This window comes from Pantherophis guttatus, chromosome 1, assembly GCF_059756535.1.
Source record: "Pantherophis guttatus breed Tessera chromosome 1, ASM5975653v1, whole genome shotgun sequence".
Taxonomy (NCBI): domain Eukaryota; kingdom Metazoa; phylum Chordata; class Lepidosauria; order Squamata; family Colubridae; genus Pantherophis; species Pantherophis guttatus.
This window is the reverse complement of record NC_142063.1, coordinates 15,163,001-15,182,755: the sequence shown is the minus strand read 5'-3', so window position 1 is coordinate 15,182,755 and position 19,755 is coordinate 15,163,001. Positions and strand designations below refer to the sequence as shown.

Sequence of the window (19,755 nt, the reverse complement as noted above, 5' to 3'; positions counted from 1 at the left end):
CTGGAGAACTGGTAGCGGAAATTTTGAGTAGTTCGGAGAAGCGGTAGTAAAAATTCTGACTGGCCCTGCCCCCATCTATTCTCTGCCTCCCAAGTCCCAGCTGATCGGGAGGAAATGAGGATTTTTCAGTAACTTTCCCCTGGATCGGGGAGGGAATGGAGATTTGACAGTATCCTTCCCATGTATTGTGAGCTGCCCTGAGTCTTCGGAAGGGGCGGCATATAAATTGAATTAATTAAATTAAATTAAATTAAGTGCCACGCCCACCAAGCCACACCCACAGAACCGGTAGTAAAAAAATTTGAAACCCACCCCTGACACACTCATAGGTCTTTGGTTATTTGGGTCTTCTCCCACGTAAAATTGGAAGTGTCTTGGCGACGTTTCGACAAAGTCTCATTCGTCATCTTCAGGCTGGTGTTCTCGGCTTCGTGCTTCCAGGAGCAATGTGAGATCGCAGCTGTCTCTTCCTTTTAAACGGTTATATATATATGCATATTCTTTCTAGCCAGGTTTTATCTACGTAAACTAAGTTGTTCTACAGCCCTGGTTCTGTGAAATCTAATTCACAAGAAACTTGTGAATGAGATTTCACAGAACCAGGGCTGTAGAACAACTTAGTTTACGTAGGTAAAACCTTGACATCAAATTTTAATACATTAGTTTTTAGGTTTTTTTAGTTTAGTTTTATTTGATTTGTATATCGCCCTACTCCTGAAGGACTCAGGGCGGTGAACAGCCACAGGATAAAAAACACAAATACAAAATTTAAAACTGAATAAAATCGAATTAAACAATTTGGCCGAAGACAGATTTAAAACACCCCAATAAATTAAAAACGAATTAAAATTTACATTTTAAAAAGGGAAAAAAGGGAAACAGTTAGGCCAGGCCAGCCTGATGGAATAAAAAGTGCGGTGGAAGGTGCCTGAACTCATTTGAGTTCCCCCTTTGGGTGCCCCAGCCACGTACAACATCTCAGTTTTCAAAAGCTCAAGGACACCCAGCCCCCCAACAAGGAAAAAAACCTGGCAGAGTGAACTAAAAAAGGAAGATATAAACCAGCAGTTGAAACTGAAGACCTGGTGGGGGAGGGGGGTTTTGCATAAGGACCATCTCCGAGAGTGGAGGAAACTAATGGACTAGGTCTGCTTCCTATCTATCTCATGGTTTGATCTCTTCCTTATTCTGCTGTAGCTTGAGGAAATATCTCCTGCCTGGAGATTCGAGACATCTGGAGTGCAGCCCGTTGAGATGAGCAACCGCTATCTTCATTTCATTCTCCGGAGCATTTCCTGCACCGTTGAAAGCCATGAAGGTGGGTTTTCCTTATCATTGTATTCTTTGCACGAAAGGGATGTCGTAACCTCCAACATTTCCAGCAATATGTCCAACACCTGGGATGGAACCAATTTTGAAGTTGTTTGTGTTTGAACCTCCACGGTGAGGGATCACCCTGGGGCATCTCTCCAGTTTATCTTCACATTAACCTTGAGGAGACTCAGTTTTAATCTGGTGGCTTAAACTCGCTAATAAATCTATACTAACCAGATCTTCCCAGGAAAAATTAAACATGCTAAAAGGTAAAGGTTCCCCTCGCACATATGTGTTAGTCGTTCCTGACTCTAGGGGGCAGTGCTCATCTCCGTTTCAAAGCCAGCACTGTCCGAAGACGTCTCTGTGGTCATGTGTCCGGCATGACTAAACGCCAAAGGCGCACGGAACACTGTTACCTTCCCACCAAAGGTGGTCCCTGTTTTTCTACTTGCATTTTTATGTGCTTTCGAACTGCTAGGTTGGCAGAAGCTGGGACGAGTAATGGGAGCTCACCCCGTTACATGGCACTAGGGATTCGAACCACTGAACTGCTGACCTTTCGATCAACAAGCTCAGCGATTTAGCCACTGAGCTACCACTCAGTTAAACTTAAACATTTAAATTCAATTTAATTTAATAAATTTAATTCAGTTAAAGTTAAACATGGTTAAACATGCTAACCATGGCCAAAACAGTCAAACCTAAAGTAAATCAATCCTGATTGTCCTTTGGAAGGACAGGTGCTAAAGCTGAACCTCAAATATTTTGGTCACCAAATGAGAAGGGAGGACTCATTGAAAAAGACCCCAATGTTCAGAAAAATTGAAGACAAAAGGAGAAGGGAACGGCAGGGGAGGAGATGGTTAGATAGCGTCATCAATAGAATGAACATGAATTTGGGGAAACTCTGAGACAGTGAAGGACTGGGGGCCTGGTGTGCTATAGTCCATGGGGTCGCGAAGAGTCAGACACAATTTAACAACTGAACAACAACAAAAACTAACCATGGCTAGTTCCTAGTACCCCAAACAGACCCTGTGCATAATCTGGGGGTTCTCCTGGACTAGTGACTCCTGCTTGAAGAACAGATGGCGGTCGTGGCCAGGAGGGCCTTTGTGCAACTGTGGGTTGTGCACCAGTTAGGCCCTTTCCTGGACCGACAATCCCTACTCACAGTCATTCATGCCCTAGTCACTTCCCATCTTGACTATTGCAACGTGTTCTATAATCATGCGGGCTGCATGATTTTGTGCAGACCTTTGTGTCATGTATCACCTCTCCTGCGGGAGATGCATCGGTTGCCAATTTGCTTCTGGGTGCAATTCAAGGTGCTGGTTGTCACCTTTAAAGCCCTTCATGGCTTGAGACCAGGTTATCTGAGGGACCGTCTCTTGCCGGTCACATCTTCCCGACCCACCAGAGCTGGGAGGCAGGGAATGTTGCATGTCCCATCCCCGATGGAGATACACCTGGTGGGACCCAGAAGAAGGGCCTTCTCCGTGGTGGCTCCCTCACTGTGGAACATCATTCCGCCAGAGATTAGAACAGCCCCCACTCTAACACTCTTCCAGAAGGCGCTGAAGACCTGGTTCTGTCAGCGGGCCTGGGGAACCCAGAGCAGGTTGGAGCCCATTCAATGGCTCATGTGAAGTGTTGTCGCCAGGGCAGAGGGATGAGGGGTTATTTTATTACATTTATCATGTAATAATAAAATTATTATACCACCCATCTCCTTCCACTAATGACTGTATGACTGTAACTTTGTTGCTTGTATCCTTATGGTTTATATTGATATTGTTCCTGATTGCTTATTTGTTCCCTATGACTATTATTAAGTGTTGTACCTTATGATTCTTGATGAACATATCTTTTATGTACACTGAGAGCATATGCACCAAGACAAATTCCTTGTGTGTCCAATTACACTTGGCCAATAAAAAATTCTATTGTATTCTATTAATTTATTATATGATTCTCTCTTTGATTAGTTTTATTGTTTTTTATATGAGGTTTTTATATTCCTGTAAACCGCCTTGCATCGCTGTATGCGAATAGGCAGCAATATAAATTTCCTAAATAAAATAAATCTTTCTTTCAAGATTTCAGGGCAGCATAACTTATTACTCTGTCATTTGATATTTGACACACCAACCTTACAATATAGGATTGTTTACTAACTATTGCATCCTCCCCACAAAGGTTGGTTTGTTTGCTTATTCATGTCAGAAGCATCACAATTAAAATAAAGTATTCTATATGATATAAAGAAAGAAGGTCATGTTGAATTAAACCAGGGGTGGGCTTCAAAAATTTTAGCAAGGGGTTCTCTGCCCAGTTGCTGGGTGGGCACTGGCCATGGTGGGCGTGGCCTAGTCAGCCTCCTGCACCATGGCGGGGGTAGGGGCGGGCTTTTTGCCCTCCCCGGGTTCCAGAGGTTTTTTTCGAGCCTCTGGGAGGGTGAAAATGGCCACCCCAGGCTCCAGAAGCCCTCTGGAGGCCGGAAACAGGCCCATTTCCGGCCTTCCCGAATTTCCGGTAGGCCCGTTTTTTGCCCTCCCTGAGTCTCCGTCCGTGCCCTGCACTTCCCTGCATCTAAAACGGGCTGCGTGAGGACTCAAGGGATGGGCAGGGCAGGGCAGGGCAGGGCAGGGCAGGGCAGGGTGGGCGGGGCCAGCCAGGAGTGGGATTTGGGGGTTCTCCGAACTGCACAGAATCTTAGCTAGAGGTTCTCCCAAATCCCCGCAAACCCACAGCAGGCCACCCCTGAATTAAACCTTTTGTGGCCAAAGAAGTTTTGTTTGTAATCTTTGAAAAACAAGAACCTTTCTGACCAGGAATTTAATTTTTAATTCTCAGTTTTGGTGTCTTTTGATGCAAGCCTCATTTCTAAATAGACATGCCTGAGATTAGACCAGTACAATTTAACTAAAAGAAATATAATTTAACCAACACATTTTTTTTTAATTAAAGCAATACTGCATGCAATAGGAGCCAATTTTAACTGGCAGATTTTATCTATTCTTCCTGAGTTTAAAAAAACAACAACATACTCAATGAAACATTTTTTGAATGAGTATGCAAAGAATTGCATCAGTCCAGTTTCCTGCTTGTTCAGCTCAAAATGTTCTAGTGGCTGATCGCCTAAAAATAAGAGCTTCATTAAAAATACTAACAAAAGACCTAAAAAATAGATTTTATCATCCTCTTTTATTATGTCCCCAAAATAAAAGGAAATGGATGTGAAAAGTAGAATATGTCATATAAGAATACAGGTAGTCTACTTAAAACAATAGGAATTAGAAAATTTGTTGTTAAGTGAATAATAGAATAAAAGAGTTGGAACTTGGAAGGGACCTTGGAGGTCTTCTAGTCCAACCCCGTTAAAGTGATGTTGTTAAGCAACACATCACATGACCACGACTTGTGACCTTACTTGCCAACTTCCCCACTGACTTTGTTTGTTGGAAGCTGGCTTAGTCACAAATGGTGACCACTTGATCGCTGGACACTGTAACCATTATAAAGGCACAATGGTTGCCAAGCACCCAATCATAATCACATGCAGAGATGTTGCAACGCAGGGGTGAAATCCAGCAGGTTCTGACAGGTTCTGGAGAACCGGTAGTGGAAAGTTTGGAGAATCAGCAAATACCACCTCTGGCTGGCCCCAGAGTGGGGTGGGAATGGAGATTTTGCAGTATCCTTCCCCTGGAGTGTGGAGGGAATGGAGATTTTGCAGTATCCTTCCCCTGCCACGCTCACCAAGCCACACCACTCCCACCAAGCCACGCCCACAGAACCGGTAGTAAAAAAAATTGAATTTCACCACTGTTACAATAATTATAAGTGTGAGGACCAATCATAAATCACCTTTTTCCATGCAGTTGTAACTTCAAATGTTAATTGATTGAAAGTTGAGGACTACAGGTAGATCCTCAACTTATGACCACAACTGAGCGCCAAATTTCTGTTGCTAAGTAGGACAATCGTTAACTGTGAATTCCACCCCATTTTACGACCTTTCTTGCCACAGTTGCACAATCAGTGCAGCTGTTAAGTTAGTAACACAGTTGTTTAGCGAATCTGGCTTCCCCATTAACTTTGCTTGTCTGGATGTCGCAAAAGGAGATCACATGATCCTGGGACATCACAACCGTCATAAATACATGCCAGCTGCCCAGCATCTGAATTTTGATCACGTGACCATCGGGATGCTGCAATGGTCATAAGTGTGAAAACCGGTCCTAAGTCACTTTTTTTCAGTGCTGTTGTAACTTAGTCACTAAATGAATGGTTGTTGAGGACTATCTGTACCTGTACACTGGGGTTTACCATCAAAGTCTTTTTCTCTATAATGGAGACAAGGCTAGTTTGTGGAGATCTCTCCCTCTCATGCCAATGGCGAGGCTAGGAAAAGCTACAAGGTCTCGTACCTTGAGCAAGGGGTTGGACTAGAAGACCTCCAAGGCCCCTTCCAGCCCTACAATTCTATGTTCTAAATTCTCAAAGTTGGCTGCTATGGCAGAGGACAGCCCCCTTTTCCAGTTCCAGAATGACAATCCAGAAAATGAAAATGAAATAAAAAGTTGAGTTTGGAGACACATTGGACTCCATCCAAGTTGTCAAAATTGATGGGGGCGCTGAAAATTATGCCGGCGGGCTGGAATTAAGATATTCTTCCCCTGATGTAGAAAAGAGATGGTAAAATCATGGTCAAATTGAATGTTTGGGGTTTGTTTGTTTTTGTTCTGCCTCAGCTCCGGATTTCCGAGGATATTGACACACACCAACGGTCCTTATCAAATTTATTAAGTAGCAAGAATAAACAAGACCGGCAAAGGTTGGCAACCAGCCCAGAAAGCAAGATATGATAAACCAAAATACTCTGATTATAAATACGAGTTGTTTCCAGCAAAAAAACACTAGCTGCGTGGGACTTAAATAGGCTAAGGGAGTGGCCAATTATCCTCAAGCCCTACTCTTGAGTAGACCTCCTCCTCCTGAGTAGCTACTCCTGTCTTTTGGCAGCCCTGCGTGCCTGAGTATTGAGGAGAGGCTCCTCCACTTCGCTCTCTCCACTTGAAGGAGACTCTGGAGGTTCTGAAGGCCCTGGCTGAGTCTCTGCCTCTGGCACCACATCCTCTTCGGCCTCCTCGCTGTCCGACGCAAGCGCCGGCTACACAGGCTGCTGGCGCGACACCACACCAGCCTCCTCGTTGTCGGGATGAGCCACGATCCGCACAGGCCGCTGGCGGGCCACAACAGTTTTTTCACGGCATCCTGAGTTGAAATTTACTGAGCTCTCCCTGAGGTGAGGTCCTATGATCCGAGGGAGATCTTAACTTGATCCCTGCTAAGGACCGTTTTCTGGGGCACTGAAGGATGCTTCAGCCAAAATCTAATATTTAAAAAGGAAGATACGGAGAAGCACATGGCGTGGCGTGGCTGTGAGATGTTTCCCGGGAATGATGAGCGTATCTGTGCTTCGAACGGAGACGGCGTGACTCATAAACCCTGCAAAGTAAACTTATTTTAGTCTCACAGATTAGCTTGATTCAAGCCTTGATCCACTTTTAAGATTAAGGCTGGGGAGGATCTGCGGCCCAGATGGGAGTTATCCTCACCACCAAAAAAAAAATCACTAGGAAACAATGTGAGATCATAAATTCCTCTGTTCTGCTCTGGTACATCTTGAATTCTCGTCTAATATCCTGTTAGGCCGGGTCTTTGTTAATGTTACTTCCTTGCCTGGGCAAAAAACCAAATTCACCTCAGTTGTGAAAGTTGAATCTAGAAATTGAGTGACAAATGACCGGCTGGATAGTACAGAACTCCTCCTGGTCAGGAAGCTTAGCTGTTTCTTCTGTGGTGGACCCATATTTCTTTACCTCATTTATGAGAAATAGGGCGATTAAGAAATCACCCAGAGATACAATTCAGGCAAGAGTTTCAATGGGAATGACTTTGCAAAAAAGGATCACGTGATCTTGGGACACCGCAACCGTCATAAATACATGCCAGTTGCCAAGCATCTGAATTTTGATCACGTGACCATCGGGATGCTGCAATGGTTGTAAGTGTGGAAACCGGTTCCTAAGTCACTTTTTTCAGGGCTGTTGTAACTTAGATTGGTCACTAAACGAACGGTTGTTGAAGGCTATCTCTACCCGTACACTGGGATTTACCATCAAAGTCTTTTTCTCTCTAGTGGAGACAATCTCCTGTCTTTATTATTTTAATATCTCAAGGTGGCAAAAATACCTGATACTCAGGGGTGGGCTTCAAAAATTTTAGGAAGGGGTTCTCTGCCTGGTTGTTGGGTGGGCTTGGCCACGGTGGACGTGGCCTAGTCGCCCTCCTGCACCATGGCAGGCCGGGACGTTTTTGACCTCCCCGGGCTCTGGAGGCTTCCCTTGAGCCTCTGGGAGGGCGAAAACAGCCTCCTCAGGCTCCAGAGGCCCTCTGGAGGCTGGAAATGGCCCTGTTTCTGGCCTTCCCGAACTTCAGATAGGCCTGTTTTTCACCCTCCCTGAGCCTCCATGCGAACCCTGCACTTATCTGCATCCAAAATGGGCTGCATGGGGACTCCTGGGAGGGGCGAGTTGGGGTGGGCAGGGCCAGCCAATAGTGGGATTTGGGGGTTCTCCCCACAGAGGTCACCCGACTGGCTTTCATGCCTAAGGCAGGACTAGAACTCATCATCTGCTGGTGATTGCCACAGTCACCCAGTTGGTTTTTGTGCTGAAGGCAAGGCTAGAACTTACGTCTCCTGGTGTCTAGCCTGGTGCGTTAATCACTGGATTAAACTCACCCCATTCCCATTGATACTGGTGGGTAACTGAGGGTCTTAGTAGAGAAGACCCTGTATGAATCAATTCATGTGAGTAGAGGACAACGCAGGTTCATCGCTCTCCAATGCTAGGAAGAAATTTCTTGATAGCTAGAACCATAAATCAGTGGAATGACTTGCTTTCTGTTCTGGGTGCTCCATCACTGGAGACTTAGAAGAGGCCTGACAGCCATTTGTCTGAAATAATCTAGGGCAGGGGTCTCCAACCTTGGCAACTTTAAGACTTGTGGACTTCAACTCCCAGGAAAGCTGGCTGAGGAACTCTGGAAGTTGAAGTCCACAAGTCTTAAAGCTGCCAAGGTTGGAGACTCCTGGTCTAGGGTTTCCTGCTTGAGCAAGAGGTTGGACTAGAAGACCTCCAAGGTCCCTTCCAACTCTCTTAGGGACACCCCCGATTACTGCTTCCCTCTCTTAATGGAAGCCTTAATGGTCACAACTTCTGAATACCATTCCAGAAAATCTACCCTATTGTGGGCTCTTGCATCTAAATTCCTTGAACTAAAGCAGATTGTCCTCCATGCTGAGCCTGGCTTCTATAGGGAGTTGGATATACAAGGACCACACACCTTGCCTTTAGTTTGTGTTGGTCGTCATTTAAGGGAGGACATTGTCAACCCTGAAGCCATTTTCTTTTAGCACCTTCAGGGCTGCCACAGCAGAGCTGGGTAGAGCTGTGGGAACGGGAACTGGGAAGTAGAGTTAGCTGGCGATCTGTAGCCAAAACAAATTCTTTTCTCTGGGAACCAAGGACTTTCTCACCAGGTGTTAGAAAGGTGGAGAATGGGACTAATTTACACTTGGACTATGACCTGTTTGGACCATGTGATGGACTCATGGGTGTGTGTGTGGAAAGAAAAACTTTATTTTTAACACGGGGAAAAACTGTGGGAGTTATAGAGTCGGGTTTTCGCCAGGCGTGCCAATATGACATGTTTAATAAATCCATGCTTCGAGGAACTTGCCTGCCTTGGAGTTTGATTGGGTGTGTTACTTGGAACCCTGATGGACATTGCCCTTCCTAGGACCCACAGGTATCTCCAGATCTCTGGGCTTTCTCTTCTGGAAGGACAGGAGCATCCACTGAGGGTAACAAATATAGTCAGGTGATCATGTAGCCCTTAAAATTAGGGAGGATCATAAGAACAAGACCATTGAGCTGAAGGACTGATAGGAGTAGCTGCTGATCACCTTCCTCTCGTTTGACAGGAAGATCAGGCCTCAGATATGGCAAAACAGTGCTGGCTGAAAGATATTGAGGATATTGAGAAACTCAAGTCCTTCACAGTCTGGGTGTCCTCCTCTTTTTTTTTTTTTAAAATTTGATTTATATGCCGCCCTTCTCTGGAGACTCAGGGCAGCTTACAATGCGCTAAGCAATAGCCTTCATCCTTTTGTATATTTATACAAAGTCAGCTTATTGCCCCCACAACTGGGTCCTCAATTTACCTACCTTAGAAAGGATGGAAGGCTGAGTCAACCTTGAGCCTGGAGAGATTCGAACCTGCAGTAATTGCAGGCAGCTGGTCTTAATAAAAGGGTGCTTTAGACCACTGTACTACCAAGGCTCTTTTGCTTTGTCAACGGAGGTTGGATTGATGGAAGAGAGTATTTGTAGCTCAGGATTGAACTGTGGAATAATTGGTAGTCTCTCGAGTTTTCTTGCAGACATTTTATTACCAAATTAGGTAATGCAAATTCTACTCCCTTCAGCACTGATGCTGTTAGATATTTTGGTAATGAAATGTCTGTTAGAAAACCACCAAATTCAGAGAGCACCAAGGACCCTGGATATTGGATCAGAAGGCATCCTTTGGAACAGGGGTGTCAAAACTCACGGCCCGGATTGCGCAGGCCACACCCACCTGTTTAGCGAAGGGGGGGGAAATCATATCTCACGTGACGACGTGAACACGAGTTTGACACCCCTGCTTGGAAAGCTACAAATATTAGCATCAGGTTTTTTTTTTGACTTAGTTTGGGATTTGGATGCCTTGTAATTAAAACTTTAGAGCAATATCCGGTAGACCTCTTGAAATTCAGTGAAGTCAAGGTATGGAAATTCTCTCTCATTCAGGTCACGGTTATCCCAAAGGTGCTTTTCCAAAAGGCAACTGGCCTTCCTTGGGTTTTTTTTTTTTTCCTTGAAAACATTTCGCTTCTCATCCAAGCAGCTTCTAACTTCAGTTAAGAACCAGAGAAACTTCTTGGATGAGAAACAAAATGTTTTGAAGGAAAAAAAATATGAGAAAGTCGAGTTGCCTTTTTGAAATGCACCTTTGGGACAAGCAAAGCCAAGGCATTTACAGTGGATCTCAGGACATAATTTACCACCCATTGGGAAGTGTTGCTGCTGTGGTTTATTTATTCAATTTATATTTATTTATTCAATTTATATGCCGCCCCTCTCCAAAGACCCAGGGCGGCTCACAATACACTCAAAAAATCACTATAAAAAACACTTAAAAATTAAAAACATTAAAGACATTAAAACCCATTCACACCATTCATGGCCGGATCTCGTCAGATCGCATAGCGATATCAACGTGAAGCCAGGTCTTCACCACTTTCCGGAAGGCCAATAGGGTGGGGATGGTCCGGACCTAAGGAGGTAATTAGTTCCAGAGAGCTGGGGCAGCCACAGAGAAGGCCCTCCCCCACGGGCCCGCCAGCCGGCATTGTTTAGCTGACGGGACCCGGAGGAGACCAACTCTGTGGGATCTTACTGGTCGGTGGGAGCTGTGCGGTAGAAGGCGGTCTCGAAGATAACCTGGCCCTGAGCCATGTAGGGCTTTAAAGGTAATAGCCAACACCTTGAATTGTGACCGGAAACCAATAGGGAGCCAGTGCAGCTCGCGGAGAATTGGTGTAATGTGGGTGTACCTAGGTGCACCGACAGCTCACGCGGCTGCATTCTGGACCCACTGTAGTCTCCGAACACTTTTCAAGGGTAGCCCCATGTAGAGCGTGTTGCAATAATCTAACCGTGAGGTGACCAGGGCATGAGTGACCGTGAGGAGAGCCTCCTGATCCAAGTAGGTTCGCAATTGGTGCACCAGGCGAACCTGTGCAAAGGCCCCCCTAGCCACAGCTGTCAGATGTTGCTCTAATCTTAGCTGTGAGTCTAGGAGGACACCCAAATTGTGAGCCTCCATTTCCTGATCCCTGGAGGTTTGGGGGTGTCCAAATTCAATGTTGCCATAACGGCACCCACTGGGATACAGGAGAGAGCCAATCTTTGAGTGGGTGGGTATACATCCGTATCTTTGAGGCTTCGGGTCTTACACTTTCCTGATTACAGGTAGTCCTCAACTTACAACAACAACAACAACAACAACAACAACAATAATAATAATAATAATAATAATAATAATTATTATTATTATTATTATTTTATTTCTATACCGCCTTTCTCCCGAAGGACTCAGGGCGGTGTACAGCCTATTTAAAAACACAGACAAAACAATGATATAAAATTTAAAATAATTAAATAAGTGGCTCAAATTTAAAACCCCAATAAATTTAAATACCCCAATTTAAAACTATTGTGTTGATAGTCCGGCCTGGCGGAACAACAGGGTCTTCAATGCGCAGCGAAACACCCAGCGGTCGGAGATCTTACGAATTTCCGGGGGTAGTTCATTCCACAGGGCTGGGGCTCCCACAGAGAAGGCCCTCCCCCTGGGCGTCGCCAGCCGACATAACTTGGCTGATGGCACCCTGAGGAGGCCCTCTCTGTGGGAACGAACTGGTCGGTGGGAGGCTATTGGTGGCAGAAGACGGTCTCGGAGGTACCCGGGTCCTATGCCATGGAGCGCTTTAAAGGTGGTAACCAACACCTTGAATCGCACCCGGAAGACCACCGGGAGCCAGTGCAGCTCACGCAGGAGGGGTGTCACATGGGCATAACGGGTTGCGCCCATAACCACCCGCGCGGCCGCATTCTGGACCAGCTGGAGCCTCCGAGTGCTCTTCAAGGGGAGCCCCATGTAGAGAGCATTACAATAGTCCAACCGGGAGGTGACAAGGGCATGAGTGACCGTGCGCAAGGCGTCCCGGTCCAGAAAGGGCTGCAACTGGCGAATCAGGCGAACCTGATAAAAGGTCCCCCTGGCCACGGCCGTCATGTGCTCTTCTAAAGACAGCCGTGCGTCCAGGAGGACACCCAGATTGTGAGCCCTCTCTGTGGGGGGCAAAGATTCACCCCCAATAGTCAGCGATGGCACCTGCTGACTATATCGGGGCGCCGGAAGCCACAGCCACTCGGTCTTGGTGGGGTTGAGTCTGACAGTTTTTCCCCGAACTACAATTGAGGCCAACATTTCTGTTGCTAAGTGAAACATTTGTTAAGTGAATTTTACCTCATTTTATGACCTTTCTGGCCACAGTTAAATAAATCACTGCAGTTGCTAAGTTAGTAACACAGATAAGTGAATCTGGCTTCCCCACTGACTTTGTCAGGTCACAAAAGGTGATCACATGACCTTGGGCCATTGCAACTGTCATAAATAGGGAGTCAGTTGCCAAGCGTCCTAATTTTGAACATGTGACTATGGGGATGCTGCAACAGTTAAGTGTGTAAGAACGCAATAGAGCACTGTTACACCAGAACAACTAGACACAAGGACAGTTCTTTCCCCCGAATGCCATCACTCTGCTAAACAAATAATTCCCTCAACACTGTCAAACTATTCACTAAGTCTGCATTACTATTACTATTAAACTTCTCATAGTTCCTATCACCCATCTCCTCCCACTTATGACTGTAACTTGTTGCTGTATCCTTATGATTATATTGTTTCCTAATATGATTCGATTGCTTATTTGTACCCTAGGACTATCATTAAGTGTTGTATCTTATGATTCTTGACAAATGTATCTTTTCTTTTTATTGTACACTGAGACCATATGCACCAAAGGCAAATTCCTTGTGTGTCCAATCACACTTGGCCAATAAAGAATTCTAATCTAATCTGTAAAATGGTCTTCAGTCACTTTTGTCAGCGCCATTGCAACTTTGGTCACTAAATGAACCGTTGTAAGTCGAGGACTACCTGTAGCGGGGAAAAACCTGCCTCCTGGACAGTCTGGTGGGCCACAGGTTCAGCCTGCTTGCTGGCCTTCCTTCTCATCTTATGGGCCTGAAAGGAGAAGGCCTTAAAGAGGGGAGGGGTGGGGATCTCTACAAAGGCAGCCTGGCCCTTGCTCTCTGGCCAAGGGAGGAATCTCAGCAGAGAAGCCATCTTTATTTATTTATTTATGAACAGAAAATGTCACCCTTGTATAGACCGGGCGCTTTACAAAATAGAAACATCAACAGAAAACATCAAAACAAACCCCCTGATCCGTTATCTCCCTCCCGTCCCCAATTAAAATTACATTAAAACAACTCTAAATGGCTGCCCTGCCACCATCGGAAGAACGAGCAGATGCCTGCATTTTGAGGGTGGAAGAAGCCATCTTAGCACCTTTTTTAAAAAAATAAATAAAAAAAAACCCAACTAGGAGCCCCTCTTCCTCCTTGCTCCTCTCCCCCCCGCCCCCCGTACTTCATCCCGACAGAAGATTCTTGAGATGCAACATCTTCTGGTTCCTCCTAGAAAAGTGGGTCAGGGGTGGGGTGTGGGGCTGTAGTTGTGACCAGTGAGGTGCCCACAGATCACTGAGGAACTGGAAGGCTCCTGGCCTTTAAAGGAAACCATTGTGACTTGATGGGAGTGTGAATAGGGTCTGAATGGAGCCACTGGAGTGAGAAAGAGATCAGCTTCAGAATGGCCTAGATCAGGGGTCTCCAACCTTGGCAACTTTAAGGCTTGTGGACTTCAACTCCCAGAGTTCCTCAGCCATCTTTGCTGGCTGAGGAACTCTGGGAGTTGAAGTCCACAAGCCTTAAAGTTGCCAAGGTTGGAGACCCCCGGCCTAGATTCACCATAGGATAATGGCTATTCTCTCTGCCTCTGCCTAATTCTATATTTGGACAGACACCCCACGAGTCCCACTTCCTGCAAGAGAAAATGAAGGCCGACAAGAGAGAAATCTCAATTTTAAAGGATTCTCCCCTTCTTACAGCCTGGCAAGAGAAATTTTAAAACACTGACATTTCTTTAAATGAAGAATGCGGTTCACTGTATAAACCAGGGGTGTCTCACCTCGGCAGCTTTGGCTGGGGAATTCTGGGAGTTGAAGTTCACAAGTCTTAAAACTGCACAGGTTGGACAGGTATAAATAATGGTGAGATTACTGACAAATACCACTCAATAAACAAGAAAAAAAAAGGAGGCAGTTTTTGACCAGTTTGCTTGCACTTGGGTCACTAAAAGAATGAAGATAGCCAGGAAAGTTTATCACTGGAGAAAAATGTGGCATGCCCGATTTGGGAGAAACGGGACCCCAAATTTGAGCAAAATACGCATTCTTAAGGAGCTTAGGATCAAGAGATAATAAAATGGAAAGAAAACATCAGCAAGGGAATATAGTCAGATTTTTTTTTCTTTTAAAAATAGCAATTAAGACACCCACCTGCCCCTTTTAATGTCCTTATGAAAGGAATAGATTGATGGCATCCATCTAGACCAGGGTTTCTCAACTTTAGGCCTTTTTAGGATGTGTGGACTTCAACTCCCAGAATTCCCCAGTCAGCATGGCTGGCTGCGAATTCTGGGAGTTGAAGTCCACACCTCATATAGTTACCAGGTTTGAGAAAAAACCACTTTTGGCCCCTTCTTGGCGTATCACTCACTTAAAAAACTATTGATGAGAGCCGGGGAGAGAGGGAAGAGAGATTTCTGCTTTGTGTATGTGCATGAGGGAAATTGTGCCTTGTTTCACATTAAAAAAAAAAAAAACCACGCCATTTCAGCTGCACCACTTTGTAATATGCAACAATTTACATTTTGAAGGCCAAGATTCTTCCCCCAACAAAGAAGTATTTTGTGACCCAAGGAATACACCTTTCTTTGCAAAAAAAAAAAAAGAAAGAAAAAATGAAAAGATCACTCAACTGTTCTCTTTCCCACCCACCCCTGAACACAATCCTTAAATCCTATACATTCTGTGTATAAAGCATGTAACATGGAGATGTTCTTTTAAAAAAATACTTTTTCAAAAAAAAAAAAAAGGAAAAAGAAAAAAAAACATATGTAAGTATATATATATATATGTATATATATATATATACATATATAGCATATATGCACACTCAGGAAGTCTAATGTAGACATCGACAAAAGTCATTCAGAATAGTATCTGGTGGTCCGAACGCTGATTTTTCTCTCCATTGAAGAAACCGAGAGGAGGAAGAAGAGGATGGAAGCTGTCAGCCGGCCTTTCTTGCTGGGGTCAGGGCGAGGAAGACGTGGACAAGATGCTTCCCAAGGATGGCGTCTTGGTCACCTTGGCTGAAAACCACAGCTGACAAACTTATACGAAGGGAACCTCATCCATGGCCGAGTTTAGCAGAGGGTGGCCATCTCTCTTACTCTGCCTACCTTTAGGCTACCAGCCAATCACAGAAGACGAAGCCAACTGTTTGATATCCCCAAGTCAAAGGAATCAATGCACGTCAAGGAATCTTGCAAGCATCGTCAATAACTGGCCAATCAACGGGTCAAATGCCATTTCCATCCTTCAACCATAAGAGCAACCAACTCCAAAATGACCGTCCCTGACCAGGATGCTCCAGATTTGATGCCATCTTCGAAACCCACAAGAACGGGCCTCTTGATTGTGCCTTGTGCCAGGTAGGGGAAAGGAAAAGCTGCCGTTTTTCTCTCTGCTTTGCTGACGGATGGATCAGCCCACCTCCTCCAAAGATGGAAGACACTGTGGCTTGGTCTGCAAAGGAGGACTAAAGCTTGGCCCGCAGCTTGCCCTGAGTCCATAGCCTGCACGGGGAGCAAGTTCAAGCAGGGGAGGAATGAGGGCCGTGCCACCTCAGCCTGAAAAGAAAGGTGCCATCCTGACAACTGGCACCTTGAGAGGGGAGAAGACATTACGGTGGTTGGAAATGGAATCCGGAATGCCAGGAGAGAAAATAAGAAGGTTGAGGAGGAGGCAAGCCACTTTGGGCACTCGAAGAGAACCAGAACCAGAGGTCCACTGGGCACCATTGAGAAACCATTCTACCTGTAGCTGCCTAAAGAAACTTTCTCAAAATCTGCCCTAAAACTATAGTGTCACTTTAAAGAACGTCGTTTCCAGTTGCGTTCTGGAATGTTTAATGAGAGGTCGAGAAGTTCCAGCACGGGGACACCCCCAAAACTTAGACGGAAAGCAAGGATCTCCCCAGTTTCCTCACAGTCATGGAATGAGAACCTAACACACACTGGATAGCACTTAGCCATTATCTTGCTTGCCCAAGGCCTTCTTAAACCTGCTTTCTTCTCCCCTTTTATAGGGAGAAAATTTCAACCGATGAGAAGATGGCACTTCAAGGAGGTGCTTGGTTTGGACTCCAGGAGGTGAAGGGATCACCTGCACATCACAGGAATTTCAGGTTTCTCACCTCGCAGTAGGATTACCAGGAAGATGGAAGCTGCCTTCGGCTCTCTCTTCCGTTTTACAAGAGCAGGGCCTTTACAGAGGCACCGACTTAAATTTGAATACTCCCCACCCCCCACAAAAAGCAGCTTTGGGGCCTCTCATCAGCTGGAGCGGACAGAGTGACTTGGCTGGCCTTGAATACTGCACTCATGAGATTATCTTGCATCTCCAAAGGCTGCTATTTAAGAGACGTCCCACCCACCCACAAACCAGAGACCATTTTGTGCCATCCAAAAAAGAAAATACTGTTACAGCTGTGGAAGTCCTCCAGCAGCTGCGGGTCTGGAAGACGCCATTTTTTTCCCCCCAGCCGCTTCCCCAAAAGGAAACAGCTTATTCCGCATGGAATAGATGTTTCTCTGCTGCCTTTTCTGGGTACAACCGAGTTCATTTTTGTCCTCTCCGTATTGAGAACTGCGACATGCACGACGACAGTGCGATCCTGAGGGGCTGTAAGCAAGTTCTCTGGTGCTTCTCTCCTCAGTGAGAGCTGCTTCGTGGCCCTTAGAACAGAGCCCAGTTTCTTAAAAAGCTGCCAAGACCTCCTAAACGGGCCTTCTCCGTGCTTTTTATCCCCTGCCAGCCTTCCCAGGGAGCTTCTCTCCAATCTTGAGGACCTCGCAGCTTGGCGCCTCTTATGGCTTAAGTCAACCCAGCTTCTCCACTGGGCGCAGCAGGGAGAGAAGCCAGGAAGAAGCCTCCAATGTGAGGTTTCCAGAAATCCAGTACTCTGCCCAGAGGCTGCCGTAAAATCAACCTGAAGACGCTGCTAAGCATAGCTTCGCATGGAACAGAGCTGGGTTCGGCCACCTTCTCGAACAAAGATGGCGGGCGTGAGGGACGATGCACATTCAACTGGGAAGAAAAACCCCACTCCAATAGATACCAAGGAAGCTTCGGGCAGGTTCCAAGTTTCAAATCTTCGTGAGCCAGCTGGGATTGAAGCCTTTTTTTCTTGCTAAGAAATTGAAGTGGGGGCCACCAAGTGATCAACCCAAAATGGCATTTGATAGACACTCTTATAATCAGCTCCACAGCTCTGCCAGCCTCTCCTGCCCGGCTGCCCCTTCTGTTCAAAGGCTGCTTCTTTCTTCTAATCTCCATCACCAAAGGCCATCAACATCTGTAACAACATCTGTTCTCCCCTAACACCCTAAAAGTGCAATAAAACTATTTTTGAAAAAAAAACCAAAACAAAAGCACAAGCGTGCTGTTTGTGCAAAGAGAAACAAAATAAATACATGATTTTTTTTAAAAAAATGTTCACAGTATCACATACAGATAAGAGAGCTACAGTAGTGCACTTTGGGAATAAATAGAGAGAGAGAGAGAGAGAGAGAGAAAGAGAGAGAGGTGGCGACCCAGGATCGAATTCCTTCCGACCTCTGATGTCTCTGGGGCCAAGATCAGTTTGTAGGTAACTGCTTGGAGAGGTATTAATATACACGTTTTGGAGAAAGGTTGGTGGGAGGAAGGAGATGGGACTCGGGGGCGGTTTCGCTTTGTCTTTCCGGGTAACGCTGGGATGCTGAAGCACAGCCGACGTTGATGCACGACATTCTTCCACGCCTTTCCCTCCGAAAAGCTGCAAGGGACATCAAAAGGGAATGCCGCAAACGGCGTCAGGAGGAACGTTTCTCTCGAGGAGTTTTGCATAGAAGTTACTGCAGGGGGGTGGGGGTGGGTGGGAAGAGAAGGGAGACAAAAGGAAGAGAGGACAGCATTAAGAGGAACGGTCCAATCCAAAGGGGTGGCTTTTAATCTCTCGGGATTTATGCTGAGAATTGGAAAATATAAACGGATATTGAGCAATTATAGACATGGTTTAGGTCAGGGGTCTCCAGCCTCGGCAACTTTAAGACTTGTGGAAGGAAGTGGGACTCGTGGGGTATCTGTCCAAATATAGAATTAGGCAAAGGCAGGGAGAACAGCCATTATCCTATGGTGGATCTAGGCCAGGGCTCTCCAACCTTGGCAACTTTTAAGACTTGTGGACTTCAACTCCCAGAGTTCCTCAGCCAGCAAAGCTGGCTGAGCAACTCTAGAAGTTGAAGTTCACAAGTCTTAAAAGTTGCCAAGGTTGGAGAGCCCTGGTTTAGGTGGCAACTGAAAATCTAGTCTCTCTCTGAACCTTTAATTTAATTTAATTCAATTCAATTAATTCAATTTATATGCCGCCCCTCTCCGAAGACTCTGGAATTGGCTTGCACACGGGAAGACCCCAGGAGATGACTCAGCCAGCATACTGTAATAATTTACTGCAGATGTGGAGAAAGCTAATTTCCTCCACAACAACCATGTTGTGAGGTGGGTTGGGCTGAGAGACAGGCACTGGCTTAAAGTCACTTTCATGTGCCTAAGGCGAGAACTAGAACTCATGGTCTCCTGGTAATTTGTCAAAAGTCACCCGGTTGACTTTCCTGCCTAAGGCGGAACTAGAACTCACTGTCTCCTGGTTTCTAGCTTGGTGCCTTAACCACTAGACCGCGGTGGCTCTCACTTATTCTGTTTCTGCACCAGAATTTAAAGGAGTCTTTTTTTTCCCTCCCAAGTGAGCAGGCACCGGGCCGTTCTCTTCAAGATGGTATGAAGGCAGCTGGGATCTGCTGACATCATGGTTCTGGTTAATCCGAGAACGGCTTTCTTGAGACACCAGCCTCGTTTCTCCACCAGAGTCTAGATATATTAGCACAGATGGGGATCTACTGGATAGTCAACGTGGGGTTGGCCTCAAGATGTCCACAGTATGAAGACGTCCTGACAGAACTGGCCTTTTAAAACTCCTGAAAGAACCAGGGTGCCCTAGGGTGGTGTTGCTCAATCTTGGCAACGTTAAGATGTGTTGACTTCAACTCCCAGAATCCCCAGCCACTATGTCTGCCAGGGGAATTCTGAGAGTTGACGCCCACACATCTTAAAAGTGACCAAGTTTGAGAAATACCGCCCTAGGGTATAGAGGGTGCCCTCAGAAAGCCCCCTGCTCTGCCCTCAGTTTTATTATTCAGAACTACAAAAAATGGGCCATCTGGGCAACTGCGACATTGAAGTCT

At 45.8% G+C, this 19,755-nt stretch overlaps 1 protein-coding gene and 1 long non-coding RNA gene across 9 annotated transcripts in view; one reads left to right on the top strand and one right to left on the bottom strand.

Moving 5' to 3' along the window:
* Positions 1–1,008: 1,008 nt before the first annotated feature.
* Positions 1,009–19,755, top strand: part of LOC148116338 (uncharacterized) — a 28,249-nt gene continuing 9,502 nt past the window's right edge. Inside the window, exon 1 of the long non-coding RNA XR_015729287.1 lies at positions 1,009–1,318. This is a non-coding gene — a long non-coding RNA (uncharacterized LOC148116338). The remainder of the gene's footprint in view (positions 1,319–19,755) is intronic.
* Positions 6,106–19,755, bottom strand: part of PIP5K1C (phosphatidylinositol-4-phosphate 5-kinase type 1 gamma) — a 94,064-nt gene continuing 80,414 nt past the window's right edge. For 6 of the 8 annotated variants that reach the window (XM_087875088.1, XM_087875207.1, XM_087875300.1 and 3 more), the window contains one exon: positions 13,405–18,369. In XM_087875088.1, coding sequence (XP_087731214.1) covers positions 18,367–18,369 — 3 coding nt within the window. In that variant the 3' untranslated portion in view covers positions 13,405–18,366. Of the gene's footprint in view, positions 6,832–13,404; positions 18,370–19,755 lie in introns of those variants that run through there. The other 2 variants (XR_015729215.1, XM_087875277.1) reach the window with 2 other exon arrangements.